The following is a 25,286-nucleotide window of genomic DNA, read 5'->3' as shown; positions in this document are numbered from 1 at the left end:
CTCTCCTGCTGCCAGCCACAAGTCTCTCAGGCAGGGTTTGTAAGGCACCTAGGGTAAACTTGTTCTCTTCTGAGACTCTGGCTGGTCTAGAGACAAAAATGGGCTTAGACTGGAAGCACTCCCAGGGACCAAGGGAACATCCTGCTGAGCCCAAAAGAAACCCCTGTGGTTACTGCCTCTATCACTCCTGACTCACTCAAAAATGCCCAAGGCCACATATAGCCTTCTTCTCCCCATCCACACTTCCAAACAGCCACTGAAGGGAGATGGTCCCGCACTTCTCTCCCAGCACAATCACACACTCAGGAGGACATTTAAACCAACCAATCACAAGGGCCACATCTGTCAGGGACTGGGTGAAAAGCCCTTCCAGAATGCAGAGAACAAATAAAGACTCTTTGAGATTAGCCGCACAACAGAGGCAACTAGAGGGTGCCCATGTGGCCTTGTCAAGCTCATAATAAGGGTCGGTATCATACACCCTTCAGAAACACCTCAGACCTTGAGAACCAGGTCAAATCTGAGCCACAGAGCCAGAGCAGCTCTAGCTCCACCTTATGCTTGGGCTGTTCAAGCGAACTCAGAGCTAATCAGACTCATTCACAGGCCTACATGACCAGCTCCCTCAGTCCTTCTCCTCTGCCACCACCTGCAGCTACACCCAATTGGCCAAGCAGGTAAGAAGAAGTGCCATACCCATGATGCCAGGCAACCAGAACCCAGTACTACCACCAGTGCCACCACATGCTCATCTGGCAAAGTCCTCATATCCTCTGCCACGAAGACCATAGAAGCCACCCATTCCCACAGCTACTCACAGTGGGTCAATGAGGAAGGTGGGAAGGTCAAGTCAAGGGCAGAGGATGGAGAAACAACAGGACAGATATTCTGCCCTGGGTGCTCTCACCCAAAAACTTCTGGTAGGAGCTGGGGATATGGCCTAGTGGCAAGAGTGCTTGCCTCGTATACATGAGGCCCTGGGTTTGATTCCCCAGCACCACATATACAGAAAACAGCCAGAAGTGGCACTGTGGCTCAAGTGGCAGAGTGCTATCCTTGAGCAAAAAGAAGCCAGGGACAGTGCTCAGGCCCTGAGTCCAAGCCCCAGGACTGGCCAAGAAAAAAAAAAAAAAAAAAAACTTCTGGTAAAACTGCTGTTCAGACCCCAAGAGATTTGTATCTTCTTTCCCAGAGGGTTGCCAAATCCATGACAGAAGAACTCCAACTCTGGGACCATTATGTTCATAGCCCAAATCTTGTGTTATCATTCATCCTTATGTTTATGTTTACATTGGAGACAGAGAACTAAAATGTAACTTAGAAATTAACTAGTCCTTGCTGAGAGCTGGTGGCTCATGCCTGTAATCCTAGCTACTCAGGAGGCTGAGATCTGAGGATTGTGGTTTGAAGCTAGGCCAGACAGAAAAGTCCCCATGAAACGTTCATCTCCAATTAACCACCTGAAAACCAGAAGTGGAGCTGTGGCTCAAAGTGGTAGCACGCTAGCCTTGAGAAAAAGAGCTCAGGGCCAGTGCCCAGGCCCTGAGTTCAAGCCCCATAACCGCCAAAAAGAAAAAAGACAAAGAAATTAACTAGTCCAAACAGCACAGTGGTACATTTCTATAATCCCAAGCTACTCTGGAAGTGGAGACAGAACACAAGTTCAACTTGGGCAAAGCTAGTGAGACCTTATCTGAAAAAAAAGGGAATTGGGCTTGGAGCATACCTCAAGTAGTAGAACATTTGTCTAGCATGCTTATGGCCCTAGGTTCAATCCCTAGTATGAATGATGACCTCTTTTCCTCCCAGGTGTGCCTGAACTTGCTTTTTCATCCCACCAGTTGTGCCTACAAAGGAGGCTATGCCAGAGGCACCTGGGGTAGAACTTAGATCTGGCTAGTTCCCATAGTACAGTTTTGTGTGGAGGATTTTAGGAAGGAATTGGCTGAGATTGAAGCTGCAGCTTTGCTATAAGGTCTGTGGTGTTCCCAGTGTTACCACAAGAATTCAGGGAGGACCATGGAATGGCCTCCACCAGAAGACAAAAGACAATTGGTCCCACAAGGGCAGTATGAAGTCAGCTCTTAGTTCTCTGAGTTCAGGACAATGAGGCCACAGGATTTGGAACCAAAGAACCCTCCAGAGTCTGGTCACTGGAGCAAGGAAAGGATCCCCATCCCCATCTTTGGTGCTGCAGGAACAGCAACAAACTCTCAAAGAAGAAACCTGCCCAATGCATGGGATGCCATAGGCAAGATGTCTAACATTCAGAACACATAAAAAAGGCTGCTCTAGGAATCTCATGTCTGCTCTGGTTTATGTCCCCAAATGGCCTGAACCCTTGCATCTCAGATACATAGGGCACATTTCTCAGGGCAGACTGTGAAGGCTGCCCACAACTCTTTCTGGATGTGGTATGAGTACAGAGAAGTCATTACAGGCAGGTAAGCTGGACAACAGCCTTCTCTGGTGGCTCATCAGGAGCCTGAGCTCCCTGTATCCCATCTCATCTACTCAAATATTGAAACTAGATGAGGCTCTTGCCACCAGAGAGCCCTTGGGGCTATTATGTCATTTTCTTTTCCTTTGGCAGCCTGGTCATCATGCAGAGGGCCAGGGAAGGCTCTCTACTCCTTAGTTCCCACGGGGCTCATCCTGGAGAGAGAGAGGTCAAAGCCAAGGGCACAGCTAGAGGGAGGGCACACTCCACACTCACTGAACCATGATGCCTCTGCCTTGAGGGCCACACGTGGCCATTTTCAGGCTGCCCCAGAGGGGCTGAGCAGGCCAGTCAGCCCTAAGGGTCCTCTCATCTAGATGAGGCTCAAATTCTGCCTACAAGTCTGAGAGCATTCTTGTATTAGTATCCTTGGGCTATGATAACAAAGTGCTACAAGCTTAGTGTCTTCAAATGATTAAAATTCCTTTTCTCCCAGTTCTGGAGATCAGAAGCCTGATCTTCAGAGTCTCGCTCCCTCTGAAGATTGCAGGGCAAGACCCACCTTGCCTCCACAGCTTGTAGTGTCTTCTAGCAATCCCCAGCTTACTGCTACCTTCCCCTTACCCCAAGTCTCTGCCTCCATCTTCACAGGACTTTCTCCTCTGTCTGAGTCTCTTCCCTTCCATAAGGAAAGCACCATTCTGAATTAGGGTCCATGCTTTCTCCAGGAGGACCTCATCTTAACTAACAACATCTAAGTGACACTCCTTCCAAATAAAGGTCCTATTGTAAGGTACTTTGATTAGGATATCTGTATTTTTTTTTTCCAGTCCTGGGGCTTAGACTTAGGACCTAAGCACTGTCCTTGACTTCTTTTTGCTCAAGGCTAGCACTCTACCTCTTGAGCCACAGTGCTACTTCTATCTTTCTCTGTTTATGTGGTGCTGAGGAATGGAACCCAGGGAGTCATGTATGCTAGGCAAGCACTCTACCACTAAGCCGCATTTCCAGCCCCTCAATATATCTTTTTGGAAACATATCCAACCCATGACAGATGTCCTGATGCTGACCTGCCTAGAAAGTCCTATTTCCCAATAGGTCCCAGGTTCACCCACCTCACCTCTCCTGATGCCTTCTGGTTCTTACCACTTCAAGTTGCACTGATTCCTTTCCCTGGCCTCAACTTGCTCATGTCCAAGACCGTCTAAACTGGGGAAACTGACAGACTCTGCCTTCTGTGGCAGTGAGCTGAAGTGACATGGAATGGATGGATAAATAGAGGTATAAATGCAAGAGCAGTGCAAGTGTGTCCTACCTTCACTTTCAGCTTGAAATCTCTAGGTAAAGGACTACACCCAGTACCTCTTTAGGTCCTCACAAGTCCTTTAAAAAATACTGGGCATAGACTCTTGCTGTTCACACCTGCAAAATTAATGTTTTACTCTGGGTTTTGGCAGTACTGTGGTTTGGAAAGAGGGCTTTATGCTTCTACTGGCTGAGCCATGCCTCCAGTCCTGTTTTTCACTGGTTATTTTTAGGATAAAGTCTCACATTCACCAAGGAAACAAATCTAAGCTACAATTTCAGGCTTCCTGTCATTGGTAGGACCACAGGAGCATGTCACCATGTCCAGCTTCCCTCCATTCCAAAGTCTGAAGACTCAAACAGAGACTTCCCACCCCCCTGACAGGCTCCTAGGTAACTGGGATTATAGAATTATTCTTGTTTGTTTGTTTGTTTTTGTTTTTGGTCAGTTGTCAGGCTTGAACTCTCGGTCTGGGTGCTGTCCCTGAGCTCTTAAGCTCAAGGCTAGCACTCTACCATTTGAGCCCACAGCACTACTTCAGTTTTCTGGTGGATAACTAGAGATAAGAGTCTCACAGACTTTCCTGCCTGGGCTGGCTTTTAACTGTGATCCTCAGATCTCAGCCTCCTGAGTAGCTAGGATTATGTTACAGGCATGAGCCACTGGCACCCAGCTCCACAGAATTATTCCTAAGGCACCAATTTCACTCAGGGTAAGTTTCCAACCAGTCTCTTGAGTGCCAATCACATTGCCAGGACACACACCCCAGCCCCTACACTGATCCCAGCTTCTAGTTCAGAGCTCAGCCTTGAGGCTTGCACCATAGGAATCCCTCCCACATCCTGATTTGGGTGTGCTGCTCTGTTCCCACAGCATTTATGTGATGGCCTTTGTCCCCAGAGGAACAGCAGGTATCCACTGGGACTTGGCATATATCCCCATACTGTAAGCACCTCAGGTGCACTGAGAGACCCTGAAAACAACGAGGCTCCTCTCCTAGTCAGTGCTTCTCTGAGCAGCTCCAGGGTCATCTGCAAAAGGACCACAGAGGAGCTCAGTGGCCTGTTCCCTAGACCTTCTGTGCCACACTTCAGGGAGCAGGAAGACTTCAGGAGCATTCGTAACAAGCTCCCTGGTGGTCCTCACACACTCAAATTTCCAGCTCCATGCTTGGGTCTCCACTGGCAGTTATGCTTCATCTTCAGGTCCACAGGCTGCTAACTAGAACTGAAGCCAACCAGCTCTAGGGCCCATCTGTAGGTCTGGGTGTGGCTGGCCTTGCCATACCCATAGAGCAAAGAGGCAGGAGTGGCTGGCAGTAGTAGGCTTTTGCCAAACATGCACATAGACACAACCTGGGTGGTCAGGCAGAACTACCCAATGGAGCTTGGTAAAGGCACAGCTCTTGGGATTTTGCAAGAGGAAGAAGAAATAAGGAACATAAGCATCAGGGATCTAATTTCTCTCTTCTCATCAGCACTAGAACCTCTAAACTTTTCTGAGCCTCTCATCAGTGATAAAACAGCCAATACCACCCTGCCTACATCCTCCTTCCTGGTGCCATTTCCATCTCAGCCACCCCTCCCCATACTTCCTATTTGAGCTCTACACTGCTTGCAGGGTCTCCAAACTCCTGCAAAGTCCTCTGGTGGCCCACCCTCTCTGGCCCTGATTCTCTCAGGCATCACCTTGTCTTCTCTGTCTAGCCACTTGAACTTAACTCTTCCTTGACCATCCCAGGCACCCTCCTACCTCACTTGCGTTTGGATGTGCCTTCTGCTGAACATCTTCTTCCAGGAAAACTACTTGTCCCACTCCTTCCCCTTCTCGTCTTTGTTCCAATAGTGCCTTCTCTATAAGGTTTTCCCCAGCCACCTTATTGAAGACCTTCCCAAGTTTTATTTTTCTCTGCTGCTTCTGCCATCTTCTAATAAAGTACATAACTTATTTAATTTGTCTGCCAGGGATTTTGTATTCTTTTATCCATCCATGAATGGATGGATGGATGTACAGGTAAATAGATGGGATATGGGCAGATAGGTGTACAAAAAGTCAAAAGACAGGAGCTGGGAATGTGGCTTAGTGGTAGTGGTAGAGTGCTTGCCTAGCATGCATGAAGCCCTGGGTTCAATTCCTCAGTACCACATAAACAGAAAAGGCCAGAAGTGGTGCTATGGCTCAAATGGTAGAACACTAGCCTTGAGTGAAAAAGCTTAGGCACAGTGCCTAGGCCTTGAGTTCAAGTCCCAAGACCAACAACAACAAAAAAGATTCAGAGTCAGTGAAGTGGTAATTAAGCTGTGTGCCCTCAAGCCAGGTCATTTAACATCCCTAGGGCTAGTTCTCAAGTGGCTAAAGGGCCCTAGGAAGAGCCTCTTTCCCAGCTCATTGTCACTTAATGGCCAAAAATACTGAGTTGCTGAGCCAAAGCTGTTCCTCTTAAAGACATTATTATCTGACTGAAGAGGAAGATGAGCAGGCAGTGAGAGAGAACTAAGCAGAGTCCCAGCCCTTGAGTGAAGATACATACCCAACAGACTCTGAGTAGTTGCTTACGGGAACACAAAGTCACTTGGATGAGACACTACAGAGAAGCCACACCAAGTGTATAAGGAGACCAGTGACTATAGTCAGCAGGGTGGGAGATACAGATAGATGACAGCCCATAACTCCAGGCTAAGGAGGAAGACTGGATTCCTTGAGCCAGGTCTCTACCATCACTGGTGAACATTTCTTTTTTTCTTTTTTTTTTTTCTTTTTGGTGTACATTTCTGAAAAGGCCTGAAGACCATGAGCTAGGAAGAAGTAGAGATCAGGCTCTTTATTCTCTGTCCTCCCCCCTCCCCACACCCACAAAACAGAACATCTCACTGTGAGAAGAATCTAGAGCTGCCTGAACATCCTAGACTCAGGTGACCCCAGCTTCCAACAGTGAGGAGACCCACGTACTTTGCCTCTCCAATAGGAAACATCTGCTATGGGCAGATGGGAACCTCACACAGCAGTCCCTCAGAGATCTGTCCCAAGTGATTTCTACAGAGGCCTGGGAGGGGTTCCCAAAGCCTGCACTTCTCCTGTCCGGCTCTCACAGACCACCGGGACCAAGACCAGAAGCCTCAGTGCAGGAGATCACATAGAAAGCAGGCCAGGCCTGGGTCTTCAGCTTCTCAGTCCTTGCTCTTAGCATCAGCCCTCCCTCCCTCTAACTTCTCAGCAGCTGAGGCACACACCGGGTAGTTACCCTCCTCACCAGTACAACAGAATGCCGTGCAGCTGCTCCTGGAATTTTCTGCCCTAGCCAGTTGTCCATACATTCATTCAGCACTCCCCCCCCCCACCCCCAGCACATCTCCAAGTTAGCCCCTGGGGCATCACAGTAGCTGAGGGAGCAGGGAAGAAGCAAGGAATTAGGTTTTTTATTTGTTTTGTTTTGTTGCCAGTCCTGGGGCGTGGACTCAGGGCCTGAGCACTGTCCCTGGCTTCTTTTTGCTCAAGGCTAGCACTCTACCTCTTGAGCCACAGCGCCACTTCTGGCTTTTTCTATATATGTGGTGCAGAGGAATCGAACCTAGGGCTTCACGTATATGAGGCAAGCACTTTACCACTAGGCCATATTCCCAGCCCCTGGAAATAGGTTCTTCTACCCAGCAGATCATTGTCTAGAGGAAAAAAAAAAAAAGAATCAAAAACTAAATATTCAGAGGTAGCAAATACGAGACAACCTGGACTCCAAGCTAAGGAACTGTAGTGGGTTAAACAGTACCCTCTCAATATTCTTGGCCAACAGGAACTTGAGAACATGGCCTTCTTTGGAAATGGTTCTTTGCAGATATAATTAGTTAAGAGGTCATGCTAGATTAGAATGGACCCTAAATCCAATGTCTTCCATGTCCTTATATGACGAGGAGAGGACACCAATGCACAGATGGAATGTCGAGGATTGTCAAGGAATGTCAGGGATGGCTGGCGGCTGCCAAAGGCTGGAAGAGGAGGGGAAGGACCTCTCTTTAGATCCTTCAAAGCAAGCATGGCCCTGCCAACCCGTATGATTTGGACTTTCGGCTTCTGAACTATCATTTGAAGCCATCAAGTTTGGGGTCGTTTATTATGGCAACCACAGGAAAATAACATAGGATCCAACACCTAAGTCTGGCCCTGAGAAATCCTGCTGACTCTCTCCCACTCAGCTGGCTATGTTTTAGTCCTGAAGACCTGGTCCCTACTCCTAGCAATCTGGCACCCACAAACTCTGAATCTAGCTTGAGCGACACCCTCCTCCCCCGCAACCACAATGCCTCTCTGACAAGTGCTCCCCATCTATGATCTCTCAGGCTACTTATTTTTAGCCCCTGATTCTATTGGCCTTATATGGCTTCCTGTTCCTCTCCTGTGCATAGACTTCCCCCTCTCTTGGTTTGTAAGCTCTTTGAGGACAGAGAATCCCAAGGATATTAACAGTTCTAAGAAGGAACTTGGTTGTTCATGTCTGGAACATTTCTGGAATATTTCTGGAAACTGATGGCAAATGGCAAGCCGTAGCATATATTCAATGTAAGAACCCATCACTGTTGTCATAGTCCTTTTAAACTTTAAAAGAACTTCCAGAGAATATTTTAAGCATCTGATAGCCATTTTCCTGTATTTCAGTCACATGACAGCCCCATTCTGTAAAGTAGGCATGTATTAATATCCCCACTTTACATGCAGAGAACTAGGCACGGGGACAACAAAGGGTTTGGTGGCTTATTGAGTCTTGCAGTTCCACTGATTCAAAAAGGAAATCAAGGCAGGAAGGCAGGGGAGAGAAATGGGATCCCCACTTGACTTCTAATTCCATCACCATTTGTCCCCAAGCTCATTTTGTTCATCTCCACCTGGCAAGGATAAGTGCTAGATCCTTCCTGAACTTTTCTAAACCTTCTCCCAGGTTCCAGAGAGTACTTCTGGTCTCTCAATCTTCTTGGGTAAGTAACAGAAAAACAAGTCATCTTCCCCTAACACTTGGAATAAAGATAGGAGGGAACACTGAGTCACCAACAAATTGGCTAGAGACTCGTGGAGGATTCAGGCATGTAGGGAGGTGAAACCATCACAAATCAAATGAGCAAGGCTTTGTCACGCCCTCACCTATTGCCATCTAGGGAAAATTCTATGAGACAACTGAGCAGCCGAGGTCCTAACCTCATGGCTACTTGGAAGAGGACCAGGGGCTGCAGTTTTGGCAGTGACCTGTTAGGGGAAGGAGGGAGGGAAGGAGGGGTCTCCTAAACTCCAGGGCTCTCCTCTGGCTTGGTTCTGGGCTGAGCTCCCAGCTCTACCCACTTCCTCTGAACACAGAACTCCAGGCTAGGCTTTGCCTGCACCTGTTTGAGCTCAGAGTGCAGTCAGTCCCTGCTCTAGAAGGATCCAAAAATATCTAGGAGGGAGGGGAAGAGGGAAGAGCAAGCCAGAAAGGGAACAACTAGGGAGGCAGCCAGTTGGATTGGTGTTCAAGGCCCCAACCCATCAGGGTGGCCTTATCTCCCCTGAACATAAGCCTCGACATTCTAGCCAAAGCAGTTCTCATCCCATCCCTGCCAGAGCAGTGCTCTGGGCTCCCCCGCGCCTGGCTCTGAGTACCATCTTCCCAGGTCTCTGCCTACACAAATCATCTGCTCATTCATTAGACATTATTAAATGCCTCCAGTGAGTCAACCGCCATTCTGAGAGTTTGTCAATACTGTAGCACAGCACCCCTTATTTGAAGGAAATACATTCTAAGCTTGAATCCACAGATAATGCTACAGATACTCTTTTTTTTTCTTGTTCATACCTGCCTCTAATCAAATTTTAATTTATACATTAGGCACAGTAAGAGACAAACAACATAACTCATAATAATATAGAACAACTATAACAACATACTACAGAGAGGTTACTTGAAAGTTATGAATGATTTCTCAAATTTTCCATTTCATATTTTCAGACCTTGATTGATCACAGATCAACCCCACAGATAAGGCAACACCACAAATAAGGGGAAAGACTCTCTTCCCTGCCGTGTGAGGGAATCACACAAGCCCAGTCCTTAGTCCTCTCAGAGTTGACTGTCCAGTGATCATTTCTTTCCTACAGGAGCTGTGGACACTCTAGCCCTCCACTGAACCCGACCTTCCCAGCCATCCTCTGTACTCCAACCAGAGCTTAGGCTGCTGGGGGTGTTAGTTACATTTTTTGTCAGTGTAAGTCATCTCTCCAAATAGAAGGTCAGCTCCTGGGGGGCAGAGACACAACCCATTCCTGCTGGTACTCTGCAGCCCTGCCAGGAACTTGCAGGGCCTACAAGGATCTGGGAGCTGGGCCTCACCTCGCCCACCTCGCGTGTCAAATGCCCACACCTGCCTGCTCAAGCTCCCACAGCACCTACATGCAGTGTCACACCCTCCATTTCTTTCTGATCACGTTCTACTCCTCACTCTCATCTGAGTCTACCCTGTTTTTTCTGACTGAAGGGTGGGATCCCAAAGAAAGACCCTACCCCATTTTCCAGCATTGAGAACTGGCCCACAGCCTACAATCACTTGGTGTCCAACATACTCTGAACTGAGGAAAGAGACAAGGGCTCTCAAGGCTATATAGAAGGACTCAAAGTCCTTTCCTGTTCATTCCCTGTTTCTTAGGGCAACTCAAGGAGGCCTTCCTTTCCATGCCAACTGGGGAGAGGACAGTGCTAAGAGGGCCTAAACTGGGAAGTATAGATGGTTGCTAGTCCTAGTCACTTGGGCACCTTAATTCTGATTTAATTAATTTTTTTTTGGTCAGTCATGGAGCTTGAACTCTGGGCCAGCACGCTGTCCCTGAGCTCTTCAGCTCAAGGCTAGCACTCTACCATTTGAGCTGCAGTGCCACTTCCAGTTTTCTGGTGGTTAATTGGAAATAAGAGTCTCACAGACTTTCCTGCCCAGGCTGGCTGTGAGCCACAATTCTCAGATCTCAGCCTCCTGAGTAGCCAGGATTACAGGTGTGAGCCATCAGCACCCAGCTAAATTAAATTTTGACTTAATCCTCCCTATTAGCTAATTAGTTACAGCTTGACTACCAATTAAATTTAATGTGTGATTAAGTTTACTTCTCATTTCATTCTAGCACTTTAATTCTGATTCTCTACCTCCAAGCTCCTTACCCTGCAAATGAGTTGCCCTGAAAAGGCCTCTCTGGGTAACAGCCATTCTCTGGGGGGAAATGAGGAAGTGATGAGTGGTGGGCATGTCCCCAGGGTAAAAGGGCACCTGGGGACACTGCCTGATTAAAACCACCTTGGAGATGGGGAGGGAAGAGGCCTACATAAAATGGGACAGGACTTCCTGACCATGGAAAAACTCTCAACAGGACAAGCCAAAGTGACCTGTTCCAAAAGCAGCTACATCTGACTCATCCCCTTCCCTAAATTATCCAAGTCCACCACTGCTGAGCACAGCAGGTTGGAATGGACACAGAGGATTCCCAGTTTGTCACCTCTACAGCTGGGCTTGCCATGGTTCCAATTCATTCATTCATTCATTCATTCATTCACTCAGCATCAGAAAGAAGGAAGCCATACTCTACAACTCGGCCCCTGTGCATTCAAAACCAATGGACTATCTATTGTCTCCATGTTGTGATCAAGGGACTCCATAAGAACATGCTCAGCAAAGCAAGGCAAAATTCCATCTCAGAGATACATTCCTGAAGCTGAAGTCTTCTGAGTCCTCTAAAATGATGACTGTCCAAGCTGTTGAGCCCTTGCCTTCTACTGGAGTGAGGATAGCCTATCCACACTGTGCATCATGGCAGGAGGAGTCAAAAAAGTGGATATTGGTGTCAGGATGAGGAAGGGAGCACCGAAAAAGGAAGATGCAGTTGAAAGAGCTCCAGTTCTGACACCTACCTGAGAAGGCAAGTGAAGACAGAGCCAGGGTTTCCAAGGAGCCTGGACTCTCAGAGAAGATTCAAGAACACAAGTGCACCCATCAATCATTCCTATTAACTGTGCTCCTCCTATCAAGGGGTCCCTCTTATTAAGATTAGAAGCCTCACAAATAGGAAAACACCACAGGGGAAGCCAGAGCCACAAGGAAGAATGAGAACAAGATCATCATCCAGGTAACTTGAGTCATATGCCTCCTATGTCAACATCCACTTATAGAAAAGCTAAATCAAGCTGGGCACTGGTGGCTCATGCCTGTCATCCTAGCTACTCAGGAGGCTGAGATCTGAGGATCATGGTTCAAATCCAGCCTGGGCAAGAAAGTCTGTGAGACTCTTATCTCCAATGAACTATCAGAAAACCAGAAGTGGTGCTATGGCTCAAAATGGTAGAGTACTAGCCTTGAGCAAAAAAGCTCAGAGAGGGCTGGGGAAATGGCCTAGTGGCAAGAGTGCTTGCTTCATATACATGAAGCCCTGGGTTCAATTCCCCAGCACCACATATACAGGAAACGGCCAGAAGTGGCGCTGTGGCAGTGGCCACAGAAGTGGCTCAAGTGGCAGGGTGCTAGCCTTGAGCAAAAGAAGCCAGGGACAGTGCTCAGGTCCTGAATCCAAGCCCCAGGACTGGTTAAAAAAAAAAAAAAAGAAGGGGCTGGGGATATAGCCTAGTGGCAAGAGTGCCTGCCTCGGATACACGAGGCCCCAGGTTCGATTCCCCAGCACCACATATACAGAAAACGGCCAGAAGCGGCGCTGTGGCTCAAGTGGCAGAGTGCTAGCCTTGAGCGGGAAGAAGCCAGGGACAGTGCTCAGGCCCTGAGTCCAAGGCCCAGGACTGGCCAAAAAAAAAAAAAAAAAAAAAAAAAAAAAAAAAAAAAAAAAAAAAAGAAATGTACTCATTACCTTACATACAGAACTATAACCCCTCTGCACTTCACTTTGACAATAAAGGAAAAAAAATTAAAATTAAAAAAAAAGTTTCTCCTTTAAAAAAAAAAACAAAAGCTCAGAGACAGTGCCAAGGCTCTAAGTTTAAGCCCCATGACCAACAACAACAACACACACCAAAAAAAAAAAAAAAAAAAAAAAAAACTAAACTAAATTAAACAAAATCTAATCCCAGAGCTGGAGGAACAGCTCAAGTAGTACAGTTGTCCTGAGTTCAGTAGACTCAATAGGTATTTTCTGAATATAGATCTTAGGTGATGAAGATTGGAGGTAAGCTTTGCCCTCTGTTCAGGGCACTATGGCTAGAAGAGCAGGTTCACCAACATTCATTGAGATGAAAACACTGCCTCATGACTTCACCTCCAGCCTCTACCACCCAGTTCTTTCCCAGCAGTAGAGACCAGAATCTAGGCTTGGCTTCCACATCATAAACTCAAGCAACCAGGTTCCCTTAATACCTCACAGAGCTCTTAGACTATTAGATGGCTTCCTTCTCTCTGTGACCTTCCATGCCCTCTAGAGCAATTCCCCCATGGAGACAACTGGCTGTCATGGAGTCACTGGGCCTGGCTCTAACACTTAGGGTCCACCTGAGGTCTCCTCAAAGCTTATCAGAACCACGTTATATGTCCCTGTTAGACCTTTCTTAGACCCTCTCTGCCCTCTCAAAGCATTCCAAGGTCTCAGATATTCCATCTCTCTCATCTCTTATATTCGTAGATCCTTCCAGAGTCCTTCCCTCCGCACAGAATCCTTCCCCACCACCCCAAAATAGGCTTAGCCTTCTTTAGGCTTGAATAAAAAAAAAAAATGTCTCTTTTGTAAATCCTTCCACCACACATGATGGTACTGGCCTTTATCCCTGGCCAATTTTTTTTTGTTAATGAAAATAAGCTTTATTGGGGCTGGGGATATGGCCTAGTGGCAAAAGTGCCTGCCTCATATACATGAGGCCCTGGGTTCGATTCCCCAGCACCACATATACAGAAAATGGCCAGAAGTGGCGCTGTGGCTCGAGTGGCAGAGTGCTAGCCTTGAGCAAAAAGAAGCCAGGGACAGTGCTCAGGCCCTGAGTCCAAGCCCCAGGACTGGCCAAAAAAAAAAAGAAAAAGAAAAGAAGCTTTATTACATCAAGTAATAAATACAAAGATGTAAACAGTTTTAGTCTTCCAGATGTTTTGATCAGCATACAATATGTGTGGAAGTAAAATGTACTCACAACACAGGCAGTTTGAAAATGTTCAGGACACTTTCATGTTTGGTAGGTTGCTCCTTCTTCTGTATTTATAACTGGTGCATTTTTAAGATTGACTTCAAAGCACTAAGGGTCATGCAAATGCTTAAGCAGAGTCTCTGCATCTAAAGATGTAGGCTCTGTGTGCTCACCAGATTCTCGTAAAACCCTTGCAATCCAACAGTGACTTCTGGGTTAGCAAAATCTGCCTCTCTCCGACTTTCAACCCACTGACCACCCCTTCTCTAAGACATCCCTTCCCTGGCTCCAGGCTATTGTCTCTCCTTGGGTCCCTTCCATCTTTCTGGATCTCATTTATTATCTCCTTCCTACTCCTCAAGCCCACTATTCTCTCCTCCTCCCTATCCTCTTCCTCCTTCTTCCCCATCCTCCTCCTCCTTTCTCCCTCTTTTTCTCCTTCTCTTCTCTCTCTGCAATGGTTCCCTTAATACCAGCCTCTCTCACCTTTATATAAATGAATATAAATTATCTCATTTCTAGATTCTCCTAGGCTCTATCCTACTTTCTTTCTTTTTTAGTTGCTGTTAATCATAGGGCTTGAACTCTGGGCCTAGGCGCTGTCCCTGAGCTCTTTAGCTCAAGGCTAGTGCTCTACCACTTGAGCCACAGCGCCATTTCCCTTTTTTTTTCTTTTGAACACATGGTCTTGAATATAGTCCAGGCTGACCTCAAAGGTGTGATCCTCATGCCTTGGTCTCCACAGTGTTGGAATTACAGGTATGTACTACCACCATGCCCAACCAATCCTGCCTTTCTTAACCACCAAATGATTCCCATCCAGTTGTCCCATGGGTACTGACATGGATAATGACTCAAACTGCACTTTCATAGTGTGTTCTCCTTACACTCCTGGTGATTTTTTTTTTCTGGCAATATTGTTCCTCCAATGACCTAAAGGAAACCCATTAGGGCTCCATTCCCATGGCTCACCAGGCTGAGATGTCCGGTTGATCTGACCCCAGCTCTCTGATGAAATTACCCCATTTCCCTACTTCCCTGGCTCACCAGAGTCCACACCCTCCCACTTGCATTCCTGACATGACTGACTAATCTATTTCCCCTCATTCTTCTCCCTCCAACATCCCCAGACGCAGATTTCTAAAGCCCTCCATGATCACCCCCAGAGAATAACAGCCCCTCCTCAGACTACTGCTCAAGGCCCCTCACACCAACCTGACCTTCAGAATGGGTCTCCCAATGCCCCCACTCCCACATGCCCACCCTTATCCAAAAGGGAAGAAAGTTTCTCTCCGGAACCCGATTCTCTGACTCTGTTCCCTTTACGTGGGATTTCCTCCCTTCCAGTCTGTCATCTTTCCATATGAGAATCCTGCTTTCTTTCAGACCCTGTTCAGTGCCTCCTCATCTTAAAATATGTCCTTATCTACTCAGCTCAAGACAGCCTCCCCACTTCCTCTGGCTCCTCAATTTCCTGGACTTCATTTACAATACTGCTGCGTGTCTTTCTGACACAGGTATGGTATAGGAGGAGGACACTTTTTCCTCTCTACTGAACTTCAAATGTGCCAAGGCAAGAATGCCCCTCCAAATTCCTGTTGTACCACCCCTGCAGAAACCAGCAAGGATGTAGTAAATACGGGACAAATTCAAAAAAACAATGAACCTGTTTGAATGAAGGGCTTGGTGTCCTTGAGCAATTGTACATCTAAGGCCTGCACAGACCAGACTGGCAGATGCCATGGAGTAGCTCTTTGGCCTTCCCAGTAGGCTTGAGATGGGACAAAACCAACCTTTCCCAAATTATGGCTTCCCCAGGCCACCAAGCAAGTGTGACAAGCTAGGAGTGTAGGACACAGCTTCAGGCAGCTGAAAATGCTACTCTCTCCTGGGGAGAGATCTGTGAAGTCATTGTCTTCCCTCTGCAGCTTTAAGTGTGAAAGGTGGCAGCTGGAGACAGGAAGGAGGCCTTCTTTTGGATACCTGCCTGGAGGTGAGGAGGGTGCAGAGCCTCCTGACAGTCACTTGTGCCTGCTTCTCTCAAGGACAGATGGACGTGTTAACCCCAGGCCTATTAGATGGGCACTTCCAGTATGCGCCAACCCTTTACCATAAAGATGACAGGATGGGAGCTGAGCAGATTGGCAAGTCTGCAGATCAGGGTTAGGCTGGGTGTGGAGGAGGATGAAGAATGAATGAACAAAGAATTCCCAGGTCCCCAATCTCTCTACATCAAGCGATAGGAGGGAAAATGGGAAGCAAAGGCGTGCTGAATCAGCCTTTAGCAGTAACTCCAATGGTTTAATCCCTAAGAACACTTTGTCAGTCCAGACTCTAGGGAGTCAGAGGACCAAAACCATCACTCCTAGAAACTTTCCTTGAGTGGCCTCATCCCCCCTTTCCCTTTCACACACAGAGAGAGGGAGGTAAGAATGCCTGGGCAGAGAAAGGCACAACTGGGTGTGCTTCTGTCACGGACAGGAGTGGCTCCTTTCATTTCTCTGGGCTTCCTGTTCTTCCTTGGACATTGAGACTGATGGAATGTCTCTAGGTCTCTCCCTATCCTTGAGCGGCCCTATCACCACGCCAGATCCTCAAATCACAGAGAGGGACCCAGGTAATCACAAAGGACTGAGGACACCAGGCCTGGTATGCAGACAAGTGTGGTAACTGCCAGGGATGGTCCCTGGCACAGGTCCCAGTGACTACAGGCCAGAAAGGGGAGGGAGAAGAAATAATGGGCTGTAGAGCCCATCACCTGGTCTACAGGGAACATGGGCACAGTATGGGGAGAAAAGAAAGAAAAGGCAATATCCTGGAGTCCCAATCTCAGAAGCAGACTGCGTGGCCTTAGAAAGAACTTTTGTTCTACCCAATCAAGGGCAAGCAAAGTGGAGTGGAATGGAGTGGAGTGGGGAGAAGTCCAGGGACAAAGGCATGACCTATGACCAGGCTGGCAGAGGTTTCCAGCCACTAGGAAAGGCTGTCATTATGGGCGGGGAGGAAAACCACTTAGTGGGTGCAGGAAGAAGCCATCTTTGTACATACAACCTACAAGTGGGCAGAGTAGCCACAGGAGGAAGGTGAGCTTAAGCTGCTCAGCGGTGGACAGGCAGAGGGAACAGGCACTCTGCACTTGGCCCAGGAAGGAAGCAGCTCAGAGGACAAAACACACACACACACACACACACACACACACACACACACACACCTCTTCTCCCCACAGCAAGAGCCCCAACCTGTGGAACATTCTAGATGTCCAGTTGTCTCAGTAGGAGGAAAGATAAAGGATGTCCCTAAAAGGCTAAAAATTCCTGGGGCCCTGCTGTGTGGAAGCTCAAGGTGGCAGCTGGGGCTTAGCCTAGCAGAGGGGGGCTGGGAAGGGGAGAGGGTGGCAATGGCTTGGGACTCAGGATCCAATTACGAGGCTGTTTCCATACTTAGCCACCTGACAGCCGCTTGGAATACTCACCACTCCAACCACTGCAGCCCCGCAGCGACCAAATTAACTCAAGGGCAGACAAGGGCAGGACCCGGCAGCACTTGCTCAGAAGAAAGAACCTCAAAGACCCAAGACATGGGGCCCCCACAGTTCCAAGAGCAAAGACTAAGAGCTGGTGGAGGAAACACAGTGGGGAATCATAGATTCCTAGGGGGATCCCAGAGCACCTCCCTGAAGCATCCCCAAGGGGAATCCAGGCCCAGGAGTCTTAGGAACAAGAGAGGTGGCAAAATGATCCGGTGTCCCCTCCACAACCTATAAATAGCCCCTGTGCTGCAACTCAAGCCAGCACCTCTGCCACCTAAAGTGCTGAGATGTCAAAGAGAAGCTGGGGAGCGCAGAGCTGAGCCCCCTCCCTGATGGTGGCCCCTGCCACCTGCAGAGCCTCTCCCCCCCCCCCCCCACACACACCTAATACAGGCCCATTCCTTTTTGGACTCTGCAGTCCCATTCTGTTCCCAGCCCATCCCCCAACTCTCAACTTGATTCAACCATATCCCAACAGGACTCCAACTCTTTCCCATGGTTCACAAAGCAAGCCCCAACTGTGCCCAGTGTCCCCCTTTATTCTCAGTCATGCAAACCCAGGTCTCCAGCTACAGCCTCCATAACATATCCCACTGGATGGGAGTCAGTCAAATGACCTCTGGCTCAAAGACCTGGGTTACTTTGTCCATTTCAGTGGCTCCTCCACACTTAACTTTGGGGGTACTCATCCCCAGCATCTGCCAGCCAGACCCTTCTGCCCGTAGCCCAGGCCTCAGGTCATCTGCCTCCTGGGAGCCCCAATCCTGGTCTCATTATCTCTAGTACCTCACTCTCCGGATGGCTGGGCCCGAAAAAGGTGACAAGTGAGACTAGCAAAGAACAAAGCTTTGCCCCCAGCCCAGTCCCCTACCCCTGATATCTCATGGGAGCACTGAGGACACAGTGGGGGCCACTCATGGGGGGGGGCGGCGAGGAGGCATACCTGCTTGTGTTGAGAGCAGGAGCGAGGCCAGGAAGCAGCAGAGCAGGAGCAGCGCCCTCATGGTGACTGCCAAGAGAGCCCAGCTGCTCCTCACCTCTATTTATATGGTGGGTGCAGGCGGCCCCAGCAGCAGGCAGCGGAGGGCGGGGAGGAAGGGTCATACAGTCACTAGGGCAACTGAGTGGACGTGATGGGAAAGAGGCCCAGACCCCAAATGCTACCTCTGGTACTATCCTACAGCAAGGCAGGGTCCAGGACCCGCTCCCAGAAGCCCCAGGACCACAAGATGCAGGTCTGATAGGGCAAAAATATGGGAGATAAAGTGGGGTGTGTCTTGGGCTGAGGTCCAGGAGTTAGGAATGTAAGTGTTCCCACAATGTACAGAGACTTGACCTAAAGATTGGGCAGGTCAGGGACATGGACACATCTCCAAATGAAAGAAGTTGAAGGGCAATTCCACACAGATCCTGCTCTGTGTGTCTGTCTGTGCGTGTGCATGTGTGCACACGCACACACGTGCGTGCACACATACACACGCATTTGGACTCGTGCTCTCACTGGGTTTTCTAAGGGAAACCTGTGCTATCTGACCTTTGAGGCCAATGGCTGGGAGCTTAACCCTCCCAGGCCTCTGTGGAGAGAGTGCTGAGCAGAGGGAAAAAGAGGACACCGAAAGATACAGCTGAAAGACGTGGTATAAACTGGAGCTGGAACAACAGAAATCCACTTGAGCAGAGTGGGGGTTCCCGAATGTCCAGTTGCCTCTGCATGGTGCTATTTGGTGCAATCTTCCTAGGGGCACATGGTAGCCCAGAGAGCCCGTCGTAAGAAGCCGAGAGACAGCAGGCACTGCTGCCATGAGGGCAGGTCACGGTCAGCCATGGAGGAAAAGAACTAAAAGTAAATTAGGCATCTGTGACACACCAGGCGTTTCACATATTTAGCACAGCTTTATTGAGGTCTGAGCAACACAAAATACACCATGCATGAAACAAACTGATCGATTCTGGCATAGTTTTTTTACAATCAAGAAAGGGCCAGATTCCTCACCCCAAATACTCCTCCTGTCCTTTCAAAATCCTCCCTCCGGGCAGGGAAGGTGGCTTAGTGGTAGAGTGCTTGCCTAGTATGCATGAAGCCTTGGGCTCCATTCCTCAGTACCACATAAATAGAAAAGGCTGGAAGTAGTGCTGTGGCTCAAATGGTACACTGCTAGCCTTGGGCAAAAGAAGCTCAAGGACAGTGCCTAGTCCCTGAGTTCAAGCCCCAGGATTGGCCAAAAAATAAAAAATAAAGAACAAAATCCTTGGGCTGGGGATATGGCCTAGTGGCAAGAGTGCTTGCCTCATATACTTGAAGCCCTGGGTTCAATTCCCCAGCACCACATATACAGAAAATGGCCAGAAGTGGCGCTGTGGCTCAAGTGGCAAAGTGCTAGACTTGAGCAAAAAGAAGCCAGGGACAGTGCTCAGACAGAGTCCAAACCCCAGGATTGGCCAAAAAAAAAAAAAGAACAAAATCCTCCCTTCAGCCCCTTTCAAGGCCACCCATGATTTCTTGCTGTCACTCCACGTTGATTTCCATTTCCTAGATTTCACTATAACTGGAACCATATAGTTCACTCAGTGTAATGGTACTAAAATTTATTCAGGTATCAATGGTTCATTCCTTTTTACTGCTGAGTAGTCATCCGATGTATGAAGAGACCAGTCACCTGACCTCTATCCAATCACCTGTTGATGGATGATCAGTTCTTTCCAAGGTGGAATTATTACACATAAAGCTGCTATGAAGGTTTGTGTACATATCGATTTATAGACACAGCTTTTAATTCTCTCAAATAAATGCCCAGCAATGGAAATAGTTGGGCCATATAGTGGAAACTGTCAAACTTTTCTCGTATCATTAGATATTCTTACCAACTACACAGAAATTCCAATCATTCCCAATCCTCACCAATGCTTCACACCATCAGTCTTTCTTATTTTTTTTTAATGTTGCTAGGGATGGAACCCAAGGCCAGGAGCAATGCTAGTGAAGAACTCTACCAATGAGCCACACTCCTGACGCCTTTAGTAATTCTAATACATGCGTAGTAGTATCACATTGCTTTTTCGGTGGAAGGTGGTAATAATGGGGCTTGAACTTAGGTCCTCAAGCATTTGCTGGAACTTTTTTGCTCACAACTAACATTCTATCATTTGAGCCACACCGCCAGTTGGTATTTTTGCTTATTAAGTGGAGATAGAGTCTTGAGGACTTTTCTGCTCAGGCTGGCTTCAAACATCAGTACTCAAATCTCAGTCTCTTGAGTAACTAGGACTACAGGAATGAGTCATGTTTTCCTAATGATTAATGACATTGAGGATATTTCTTTCTTGTGCTTTTTATGAAGGATCTATTTGAATCTTTTGTTCATCTATTATAAGTTTTGTTTTATTTGGAAATAAATCCTTTATCAGATACATGATGTGCAAGTGTTCTCTTCACATATGTGCCTTTCAAGCAGTAGTTTGTGTTGTTGATTTGGCAGCTGTTGTTGTTTAGGGGTTGTTGTGTTATTGTTTTTGCAGTTGTTGTTTTAATAGTACTAGGGTTTAACTTCAGGGCATGTTCTCAGCTGTGAGACACACATATGATGCCAACAGGGAGATTTTTTTTTTTTTTTTTTTTTGCCAGTCCTGGGGCTTGGACTCAGGGCCTGAGCACTGTCCCTGGCTTCTTTTTGCTCAAGGCTAGCACTCTGCCACTTGAGCCACAGCGCCACTTCTGGCCATTTTCTGTATATGTGGTGCTGGGGAATCGAACCCAGGGCCTCATGTATATGAGGCAGGCACTCTTGCCACTAGGCCATATCCCCAGCCCCTAACAGGGAGATTTTTTTCAACTTCTCATTGCTGTTTTCTTTAAGACAGGGTCTCATCATGTTGTCCACAATGGCCTCAAACTTGCTATGTAACCCACACTGGCCTCAAACTTTCAATTCTCCTGCCTTAGCTTCCCAACTTATCAGATTATAGGCACCTACTACCACATCATTAAATTCTAACCTGCATGCTAGTTAAGTACATAGACCATAAGTGTGTGGCACGCAGAATTAACACAAAGTATGAGGAGTGGGGAATGGTGGGGGCAGGGTGGGGAGGAAATATGAAAGGCCTTGGACCCCTTCAGCTGGGCACTAGGCTGTTATAGTTCCTGTAGTGTGCTCTCTCTGGCAGCTGACTTGTTAGAGCCATCCACATGCCCATCATTTCTCAAGGGCCTGGGAAGGCCAGATCAGACCCTGACAACTCAGTGTTTGCATTTGGATCTGTTGCACCTTCCATAGGGCTCGGAGCCCTCAGCAAAAGGCCTGTCCCATTTATCTTGGAAATCACAGATAATCTAATTAGAAGAACTCAAACTGCCACCCAATGCAGGAATCCCTTCTACAATGACTGATACACATGCATGTTTGGATATTCCTGGGGACAGGGTGTTCATGATCTGAGAGCTGCAGCTGTGGTTGAACAGAACCAGCCACAGGGCTGAGCTAATCCTCCCCACCTGCCCTCTCAGCTTCCTGCAGAAAAGGCTCAGAGCTTCTCCCCTGATGGCAAGCAGGATGCCCCCAATTCACATTCAGGCCTTTCTACCCTCACTGGTGTCTCTTTTGCCCCCAAGAGCAGCACATTTCTGACATTGCTAACAGTCTGTCTGCAGTCAGAATTTTCAGAGCCCTGTCTTTGACTCAACAGAGAATGAAGTAGCAGGATAAACCCATGTCAAAAGGTCAGCTTCTGGGCTTGGAATATGGCCTAGTGGTAGAGTGCTTGCCTCTATACATGAAGCCCTGGGTTCGATTCCTCAGCATCACATATATACAAAAAGGCCAGAAGTGGCGCTGTGGCTCAAGTGGCAGAGTGCTAGCCTTGAGCAAAAAGAAGCCAGGGACAGTGCCCAGGCCCTGAGTTCAAGCCCCAGGACTGGCAAAAAGAAAAAGAAAAAGAAAGGTCAGTTTCTCATATTCAGAGATCCCTTTCCTCTCAGCTACTTAATTTAACATTGAGAATGTCCACCAAGACAGGCGACACCCTAGAGGAACCTTGGATTTGGGCCTCCCAACTCAGGAAGCTCTGCAGCTGCCATTCCCAGCTCCTTTTTTCAACATCAAGAGGGCTGGACAGTTGTTGGATTTAGGGCTGATCCTGTCCTCAGCCCCCAGACCAATCCCCTCGTATGGGTCAGCAGACGTTCTTGTCAATCAATGGAAGAAACTGCAATTCAGCAAGGAGAGAGGAGAGAGGGATAAGGCAGAGGGGAGTACGAATCCCACCTTTGCCCAGATGTGTAGGGGCAAGGAGGGCAGTTCAAGTCCAAAAGAGTAAAAAAGACAAGTGCGGCTAGGAATATGGCTTAGTGGCAAGAGTGCTTGCCTCATATACACGAAGCCCTGCATTCGATTCCTAAGCACCACATGTATAGAAAAAGGCAGAAGAGGCACTGTATGTAGCTCAAGTGGTAGAGTGCTAGCCTTGAGCAAAAAGAAGCCAGGGACAGTGCTCAGGCCCTGAGTCCAAGCTCCAGGACTGGCCAAAAAAAAAAAAAAAAAAAAAAAAGACAAGTGCGGTGCTGATGGAGGAGGAACAGGAGGATGGGCCTGGGTGTGGCCAGGGCCCTCAACATCTAAGGGAAAGGACAGCACTGGCAGCCAGCACCAAGAGGCTACTTGAGGATTTGCCTGTGATCTCTAAACTGGTCTGGGGCCAGTCAGTTACCACTAAAGAGGCCAAGGTCACCAAAGGGCCTCTTTCTTCCACTACACAGTGCTTCAGCCATCTAACAGACAGAGCTGGGGCACTGCCCCGCTGCATAATCAAAAATACCCCCAAGTCATGGCACAGAGGGTATGTATGTATCTACATCATCCCACACTAGACCAGAAAAGAATAAAGATAGGGCCCATAAATTCATAAAATAGAGCGAGGGGGGGGAAGAAGAACTGGAAGTAGAAGAGAAAAGGGAGAGGCAGGGTACACAAAATGGAAGAGCCATTATAGTAAAGTTAGTGGGGAGAAGGTATATATTTAAGTATTGGCTGTAACTTGACTACTGGCCCAATGTGGTATCCTTAAAATAAGAACACACCAAAACCAAATGCTCAGGAGAAGTGAAATTATCTCTGCTGCTGAGGCTTGACAAGAATTTCTTCTGAGAATCCTTATGAAGGCAACAAAGTATAATGTAATCATCCCTGACAACATTCTTAGAGCAGAGAGAACACATTTCCCACGAAGCTGATACCTAACAGAGACCCTAAAAATAGGGTCATAGAGGCCACCAGGAACCAAGAACACCCAATCCCCCCTCCCAAAGAAACAACCACCAAAACGGCAGCCAATCCCTCAGGCTTAGGATGAACCTCTACTTCACACTGTGTGGGCAGAAGGGAAAACTGACACAATCCACTTGGAGGACCGTATGTACTAAAATGAAGTATGACAGCCATAAGTTAGAAACAACCTAAATGCCCATCTCAAGGTGAATGGATAAACGGTGGAATATCCATGAGTACATGGAATAGTACTTAGCAAGAAAAATGGACAAACTGCCGATTGTACAAACACATCAGCTATTCTCAGAGAGGTTGCTGAGCCAAAGAAGATAGACAAAAGAAATAGATGCTATTATGATTTATGTAAAGTTCTAAACTGGACAAAATGAGTCATGGTGACAGAAATAAGAACCACCATGAGAGTCGACTGTCCACTTCTCAGAAAGTCTGGAATCATCACTATCATCATCATCTGACAACCGGAAGTACTCATGAGGATGCCACCCAGCAGGAACACCCTTACATTACAGGTACAGACTACGTATGAACCCAGGTAACTGTAACACGGGTAAGTGTAAAATGGGTAAAATGTGAGTCCCATGGATGTCAGAGGCAGTTTGGCTATAAGAAAGGTGAAACAGTCCCCTCTCCTAGCCACACCCTAGGAGACACCTGTGAGTCCTATCTCCTCCCTAGTACTTCCAATGGCCACTCCTCCCTGAGATAATTAATGGTCAGTTTTCCCACTAGGAGTAGAAAAACTCCAGGCTAGTTCTAACCAGTCTGAGGCAAGACACCTGCACAGTGGAACCTCTTGAGTCCTTAGCCTCGTGAGTCCTTGCAACAAACTCTTACTGTCATAATCCCTCATCTCCCTAAGATCAGCCCATTATCAGTACCATGAACCCTTCCCCCACTCCAAATCGTAGAAAACTGAAATTCTTAACCACGTTTGCCCTTGAGTCACCTACCTCAGACCTGCTGTTTCTCTTAATAGTGTACTTCTTTCTCTTTACAAAACTCTGCTCTGCCACTTTATTTGTGTATCTGTATATGTGTATGTGTATTTGTTTAGAGATGCCAAGAATCTGGGATGACCCAGCACTAACAACACCAATATAATTTACCTGGTTTTTACATTACACTACAGTTACACAGGATGTTAGTATTTGGGGTGGGGTGCACAGGATCTCCTTGAACATTGCTAACTATTGCAAAATGTAAAAAGTTATCTACTTAAGGGATAGTGGTAGAAGGAAAGCATTAAGTAGCTTCTAGGACTTAGGGGGAAGCTGGCTACATGGGTGTGAGTTCAGTCTGTGAAAATGTATGAAGCTAAATGTTTAAGTTATATACCCTCCTGAGTTGTATTCTTCAGAACTCCAACAAAAAGGTTTACTAAAAACGTGATGGGGGGGCTGGGGATATAGCCTAGTGGCAAGAGTGCCTGCCTCGGATACACGAGGCCCTAGGTTCGATTCCCCAGCACCACATATACAGAAAAAACGGCCAGAAGCGGCGCTGTGGCTCAAGTGGCAGAGTGCTAGCCTTGAACGGGAAGAAGCCAGGGACAGTGCTCAGGCCCTGAGTCCAAGGCCCAGGACTGGCCAAAAAAAAAAAACGTGATGGGGGACAGGCATGCT

At 47.6% G+C, this 25,286-nt stretch overlaps 1 protein-coding gene across 3 annotated transcripts in view; it reads right to left on the bottom strand.

The window, feature by feature from the left end:
• Srl (sarcalumenin) overlaps positions 1–25,286 on the bottom strand; it is a 49,283-nt gene that overhangs the window by 23,299 nt on the left and 698 nt on the right. For 2 of the 3 annotated variants that reach the window (XM_048332278.1, XM_048332279.1), the window contains exon 1: positions 18,327–18,388. The exons of the other annotated variant lie outside the window; for it this stretch is intronic. In XM_048332278.1, coding sequence (XP_048188235.1) covers positions 18,327–18,387 — 61 coding nt within the window. In that variant the 5' untranslated portion in view covers position 18,388. Of the gene's footprint in view, positions 1–18,326; positions 18,389–25,286 lie in introns of those variants that run through there. 3 annotated transcript variants of the gene reach the window in all.

The sequence above is a fragment of the Perognathus longimembris genome, chromosome 23, assembly GCF_023159225.1.
Source record: "Perognathus longimembris pacificus isolate PPM17 chromosome 23, ASM2315922v1, whole genome shotgun sequence".
NCBI lineage: Eukaryota > Metazoa > Chordata > Mammalia > Rodentia > Heteromyidae > Perognathus > Perognathus longimembris.
This window is presented reverse-complemented; position numbering and strand designations above follow the sequence as displayed.